At 36.8% G+C, this 7,039-nt stretch overlaps 1 protein-coding gene across 3 annotated transcripts; it reads left to right on the forward strand.

Moving 5' to 3' along the window:
• The first annotated feature begins 4 nt into the window (after positions 1-4).
• On the forward strand, positions 5-4,279 carry zcchc17 (zinc finger, CCHC domain containing 17). 3 transcript variants are annotated; one of them, XM_038288852.1, is made up of 7 exons: positions 5-108; positions 1,576-1,754; positions 2,430-2,530; positions 2,626-2,717; positions 2,791-2,891; positions 3,013-3,158; positions 3,576-4,279. In XM_038288852.1, exons 2-7 carry the CDS (start codon positions 1,616-1,618, stop codon positions 3,744-3,746), a joined length of 750 nt encoding a protein of 249 aa, XP_038144780.1. In that variant the 5' UTR covers positions 5-108; positions 1,576-1,615; the 3' UTR covers positions 3,747-4,279. The 3 variants fall into 3 exon arrangements, with proteins under 3 accessions (XP_038144780.1, XP_038144778.1, XP_038144779.1); XM_038288850.1 differs by having other exon boundaries at positions 43-151; XM_038288851.1 differs by having other exon boundaries at positions 57-129.
• The last annotated feature ends 2,760 nt before the right edge of the window (positions 4,280-7,039 follow it).

The raw sequence follows: 7,039 nt of genomic DNA on the forward strand, positions 1-7,039 counted from the left end.
GGCTTATGATTGGTCGATGTTTTAGGCGGCGACGGTGATTGGCCAGTTTGCCCGTAAGGATGGATTTGCACCGGAAGTGAAACAAAACCAGTTTAGTTGAAGCGAAAGGTAAAACTGACAACATTTTCTGTACGTATATTGTCCTAACGAGGTTAGTTTGTTATTTTATAACCAATTAACCCGCCTCAACAATAACTATCGGTTTAACAATTTTAAGATAAGGATGTTTTTGTTTGCTTTTTTTTTTTTTTACCGCAATATGGCCCCTTGCGTTTAACTGTCTTAGAAATAGTAGTGTGTTCGGTTTGTGTTTTTTCTTTCTTATTTATTTATTTTTGTATGATAAATTCAAGCGTATAATGGTACAGCTTTTATGTTAGGTGTCCTTAGAATGACATGTCCCAATGTATTGTCTTGGGGGTTTTATGTGACAGCACATCATTAGGTAGCCCAACATGTGAAGCATGGTTTTTGTTAAATCTTCAGCTGGTTCTATGTGAGGTTTTTCAATCCAGAGACTTGGATTTTTGTCCATTTCTATTTGCAAAATACAATAAGCCCACTTGTATTGAATTGATAGCAATTTTAACTTTGCCATCATGGTATAAGCATTTTTCTTTGAAACTTCCCCCAGTTTTATTGTAGGAAGTTTTAAGTTAAGAGGTCTGGTTGACCAACCATCTAGTCTCGAACAAACCTCCTATTTAGTGGCATCTATCTTCCTGCAAACTATTCACATCGTCTGATCTCACTGTTAAAGAGAAGTATCTACACAGCATGATTATGCCACCACCGTGTTTAACATAGGATGATATGCTTAGGTTTAGTAGCTTTGGACTTTTTCTTTGGAGCCATCTATTCCATTGTGCACCAAGGGTGACAATGGTGAAAAAAATACAATGGTCCTCTTCCATCATTTTAAGTCACTGTTAAAACAGCTCTAAACATTTTAATTGTTGCTCAGACTTAAGATCTGGATAATGAATTTAGAGATATTTAGACAGTGCTTGACAAATTATAAGGTACCCAAAGTGCTTCACAGATGAATAAAGTTAGAGGATAATTTAGTGAGCAATATACAATCAATGTAATTAACAATAGAAAGCAAAAGAATGGCCTAAATATCATGTTCTCTGGAGAAAAAAAGCCAGTGTATGAAAATGATTTTCTAAAGACATTATTGGTTAAATTACAAGTGGGTTATGATAATTTCTCAAGAGTTCTGACAGAAAGAGAAATAAAAAGTAACAAGCGTTTTTCTGGACCTCTTTCCTCTATCAACATGTTCAACCTCCCCCTCCCCCTTTTATTAACCTTAAAAACAAAAAATATGTTATTGTGAAAGTGGATTTTTATTCCCCTTGTTGCTCAAATTGACGGTTAGATTTTCCTCTCATTTAATGGTCTAATACTTTAATTCTTTTTAAACTTCTCTAGCTTGTTAAATTAATCTTCTACCTGAAACAGAGAAAAAAAATCCGATATTGTTACACGTGCCTTCTGTTACATGACATAGTTTCTTTCCTTGCATCTAATAATGCTGCAAACCCTAAGACATGTTTTTCTGTCCACCAGATCTTACATCAGAGAGCTGTTGTCTACCCCTGCTCAAACAATGTCTGACAGAGGCGGGCGAGGTCATGAGCCGGTGGGATTGGACGGTCTACCTCCGCTGCACAGCATTGCCAAAGGAGAGGTAGTCTCTGTGCAAAGTTATGGAGCATTCATCCGACTGCCAGGGTACAGGAAACAAGGTTTGTAAAAATAAAAAATAAAAACGGTTTGCAAAGATCCTCAAAAGTAGAAAACCAATATATGAAAAGCAGGCAGTAAAAGAAATGTTTACGATTTAGGGTTAGAGTTAGTGCAGAGGAAAGAATTAAAAGCGCAGGTAGAGATATAAATTGGAGTGCTCTTAGATGTTAGGGGAAGTATTATTGGAAAATCCTCTGTCTAAACAGTCAGTGTATGAATGCATTACGTCAACATGATCCATCTTCATTTTGTTAATGTGGTTATTTTCAGGAAGAATTAACTTAATATGTTAATTAAATCAGTCCTCTTTAACCAATAACATGTATCCTGTATGTTTGAAAAAGGATCATGAAGATGCATGATAGTTTCAATCTGGAAGTTTTCTGATGTTCATAGATTATTGGTTATATGATGAAATCTGATCATTAGCAACCGTGGAGAAAAAAACACAAATACTTTTCACCGCTAGAGGGCACTCTCAGCAATAGTTAGGTTTTAGTAATGAGTCACACACAAAAAAAGATTGATCTACCAAAATATTTATTCATGGTTTCAAAGCCCAAAAGTATTAGGTCTTTTAATTACTACGTAAAGCTGTTTATCTTTATCCTGTTAGTTAGTTTTGTTGGCTTTCTTTTGCATGCTGTGAAAACCTTTAACTCCAATACAAACAGGTTTGGTTCATGTGAGCGAGATGTCTGCCTCCAGAGTTGAAAACCCCTCTGAAATCGTTGATGTTGGGGAACAAGTGTGGATCAAAGTAATTGGGCGAGAGGTAAAGATAAAAAATAAAAAGCCCTAAACATATAAGTGTGGCATGTGCATCCAGTTACATCACAGAACAATCACTGTTGTCCTTTTGTCTGTTAGATTCAAGGTGACAAAGTGAAGCTTTCCTTCTCCATGAAGGCTGTAAATCAGGGGACCGGACAGGACTTGGACCCAAACAATGTTATGGCAGAGTAAGTGCAAACAGTTTAATGTGTGTTTCTGCTCAGGAAAGTTTTTTTTTTAATCAGGCGCTTGTGTCTGTAGTCAGGATGCGAGGCGACGAAGGCAGTTCAAAGATCATACCAACAACAGGATCACTCTGGAGGCTGTGCTCAACACAACGTGTTCAAAGTGTGGCTGCAAAGGTGCTGTACTGTAAAATAAATGGTTAAATAATGAAAAAAAAAATACTTTGAGACCATAACTGTAATAGTTAAAGATGATATGATTTGAAGTCAGTCTAAAATAACACAGGACTCTTTTTAGGTCACTTTACAAAGGATTGTTTCTCAGCTCCGGGCTTGCAGTACGCTCTTGTGCCAGAAGAGGACAATGAAGAGACACAACAGCAGCAGCAGACAGCCAGCCAAAGACCACAGCAGGATTCAGACATAAAGAAGAAGAAAAAGAAGGTGAAAATGTTCAACCAAACAAAACTGGCTCTGCTTCCTTTTTTTTTTTTCCTTTGCTGTTTCTCACCTCACTGTCTGGCCGCTCGAGTGAAAACTACACGTCAGTCGCAATAGCATAATGAGAACTCCTGTTTTATGCTGATTTTACAAAAAAAACTTGACCTAGTTTTAAGGTAATGAAACTGCTGTCAGCCTTCTGTACAAATCTGCAGCATCAAGTTTCCTTCTTCAGCCAGAGCTCTTTGACCTCTTTGAGCTTTTTCTTATTTTGTTAAGTTGAAAGCTCAGACTTTATTAGGTTTTATCTCTGGTTGTCATATAATAATGTTAATTAAAGTTTCTCAGGGTGTGAATACTTTTGGAAAGAAATGTTTGTCCTCACAAATCTCCTGTTGTTCTTCTATATGTATCCTGCAGGAAAAGAAAATGAAGAAGAAGAAAAAGAGGGAGAGAAAGGAGTCAGAGAGCGGCAGCAGTGACAGCAGCAGCGAATGTAAACCGAAAAGGAGGCGTCATAGCAACAGTCTGGACAGACAGGATAAAAAGAAGAAGAAACACAAGAAACAGAAATCACATAAACACAGCTGAGGCAAGCATTTAAGAAAAGAGCCCACATTCAGTGAGACCACCACTATCTGCGCATTTTAAGTGTTGGTGGGGGAAAAAAGCGAACTATAGTAATTTCTGTAGCAATCGAGCAATTTTATTTTGGCGGTATGCCTTTTCCTGTGAAAGCAAAAAGGAAGATGCTTTAAAAAAAAAAAACTGGTCATGTGATCATCCCCGTTTGTCCTGTAGTAACCTCTGACGCCCACATTGAGACCAGAATACGTATCTTGTGTAATCAAATATGTGTAAATGATATGGCAGCAGGAGCCAGTGGTCTTTTTGAAATTCAGATATTGTTTACTGCTATCCGGTTTCTAATGCTGGGGGAAAATCAATGAACGTGGAAAAGCTGACAGGAAACACAGGAAATGTCACAAACGTTACCGCACCAGGATCCTCGTGTTATGGGGACATCCGATTTCTGTTTATAGGGCATTGTACATGCATGTTTTTGTGTGAGTGTATCCTAAACTGCTGACTCCATTAAAGCAGTTTTTTACCTGTAAAGGCCACAAAGCACCTCCTGACTCCTTTGTTCACAGACCTTGAAGTCATAATGGTGTTGTTTAAATGTGCCCTAGAGGCCAGAGCCCATCTCAACACAAGGTCATGATTAGTTAATGTTTTCAAGCAAACTGGTCAGTCATAGTTTTTAAAACTCTGAGCTTTCTGTCTGATTTTCATCTTTTAAAGCCATAAGTAGTTTATAATTATTAATTGATTTATGCACAACGTAAAGAAGGAAAATTATACTTAAATTTTTTGTTTTTTTCATAAATGCATCCAAACAATTTGAATCTTTATAGTTAGTCCTTCTTTCCCCTAAAACCTTTAGTAATATTCAATGCAAGCAACTGACCACTTAAGCCTGTATTTAATAAAACAAACAGATACCAATAATCTTGAAAACTCATCTTCTACTCACAGAGTTGACCTGTGAAAGGTCTGCTAAAGGGCAAATATGCAACACATAGAAAACTAGCACTGGTTTACACATCAACCTAAACAAACAATCCTCATGGTGTCGAAGGGTAGTGTCAGTATCATGCTGTGGGCTTGTTTTTACTGAGTATGGACAGATTTAATAATAGAGCTAAAAAAAAAAAAAAAGCCAATCCTGAAAAAGGAAACTTGCTTGAGAAAAGGCCTCAGACAAAAGGTTCAAGATGGACAAGAAGCATAAAGTCAGCACTACAATAGAGTGATAGAGATTGAAGTGGATTCATGTGTTTATAGTCAGTATTTAGATTATAAAACTATAGAAAGAGTTGACAACTAATGTCCATGCTTCCTGCTGTTTTTCAAAAGGAAAAAAGGCAGAAAGCATGCAGAGTTACATCCTCTAAGCATTAGTGGCTGCAGCTGCTGTGAAAAGTCACTCCACAAAGAACCGACTCAGAATGAATACAGATGGTCTGCATATTTCAGATTATTTGCCATGAAAATAGAAAGTAGAAAATAGAAGTATACATAATTTCCATTTCCTTTCATAATTGAACACAACTTCATGTTTGTCCAGCATCTTAGTAAAAACGGCATGAAATATGTGGTTATGATGCAAAATGTTAAATAAGTACTTTATGTCTGATTTTCTGCAGTTGCAATCGGAATGTAAGAACTTTTTTTTTTTTTTCTTTTAACCTAAACGCAGTTAATGCTTGTGAGACCAATGGATTATTTCTGAATGGAGTGGTTTGATACAGCTCCAGTGCACCCCAATGGCAATAAACGTATTATCAAGAATCCCTTTTGATTCCTTCTTCTGTTGTTTACTCCACATGGATCTAATAGGCAACGACAATCCAAAATGTTCACAACCACAGCTAGGGTATGTTTATACATATATATATAGCCTTAAACACAAGCTTTAATATTTATTCTTTCCTCTTTATCTTAACATTTTTAGAGGAAATAAGTTATGAACCCACACTGTAAACATTTATAGGTTTAGCTTTGGTCTAGAAAAATTACAGAATTCAACAATTTCCACTAATGGTGACTCTTTTTATACTTTACATTTACTATTATATTATTTAGGAAGCAAATAAATACTGTTCAATTGCAGAATACCTAATATAAAATAAGATTGCTTAATGGACCTTTTCATTTCTATTCATTTCAAATAATTTCTCATAGATGTTGGGATACATAAAACAAATAAGTAAGGACTTTTTTAATAATAATGCTACTGTATGGCCTTTGCAACTAAGGTGAATACTAGTGACCTAAAAACTGGTAATGGAAAGATGAGTGGAAGAAAAAAGTGGTAGAAAAAGATGCACAAACAACAGGCAGTCTTTGGAGTATTTGGAAGCAGCGCTCATTTAGGTGTTTAGTGGGAATTTAGAGGGCTTAGAATCAGAGTTTCTATAGTTGACATACATCGAAGTATCCAAGGCACGGACTACCCCTGTAGCATTCCCTGTGTCAGGCCACTGCTGAACGAGAGGAAGCATCTGAGTGTTCTTCTCTGGGTTCACAAGATAAGGGAGTGGACTGTGTTTTCAACTCCTGCTTTGACGTTGAAGCAAGTTTGCATTTATTTGATCCGATGCAAATTAAAGCCCCAGAGTCTGGAGGACATTTGAGAAGGCACACCACTGTTTTATCAACATCTCCGAGACCTATTCACCAGGAAACTTTAGAGCAGTTTATTCTTTCCCTAACAGGCAAGCCAAGCTGACCCCTTCCCTCCCTGCTAATATCTGCTGAAAGATGGTGGTGTGCGATTAGCCGACAAACTCACCTGACCTGAACCCATCAGAGAAACTATGCTGTATTGTCCAGTAGAGGATGAGAAACACTAGACCCAGAAATGAAAATTATCTAAAGTCTGCTTTAAAAGCAACTTTTAAACACAGGCTGAATAACACACAGAGTTGATGCCATAATTTATCCAAAACGAGACCCAAGTACTGAGCACAGAAGTATTCTTTACTTAGCACTACTTCAGTAGCATTACTTTTCTTTAGAAAAAAATCTATTTTATGGGTGGTGCTGCGTTTCTTCTTATCTATGAGCCAAAATTATTTTTAAAAAACTGCTTTTTTTTATCACCATGTGTAATTAGTGCATATTTTAAAAAACAAAATCACGTTTGAACCCAAATTACTGAAATAAATCTACTTTCCAGGCATGTTGCCAAGTTACTGAGAACTACATGTCACAGGTGGAACCTCAATGAGGATTAAATCATTAATCAACAGGTCAAGGCATGTTGCGTTTGCCGTTTTTCAGAAGCGCCAAAACAGGGAGCCTAGATGTCACATTTG

This window comes from Cyprinodon tularosa, unplaced genomic scaffold, assembly GCF_016077235.1.
Source record: "Cyprinodon tularosa strain WSP-4 unplaced genomic scaffold, ASM1607723v1 ctg26, whole genome shotgun sequence".
Classification (NCBI taxonomy): domain Eukaryota; kingdom Metazoa; phylum Chordata; class Actinopteri; order Cyprinodontiformes; family Cyprinodontidae; genus Cyprinodon; species Cyprinodon tularosa.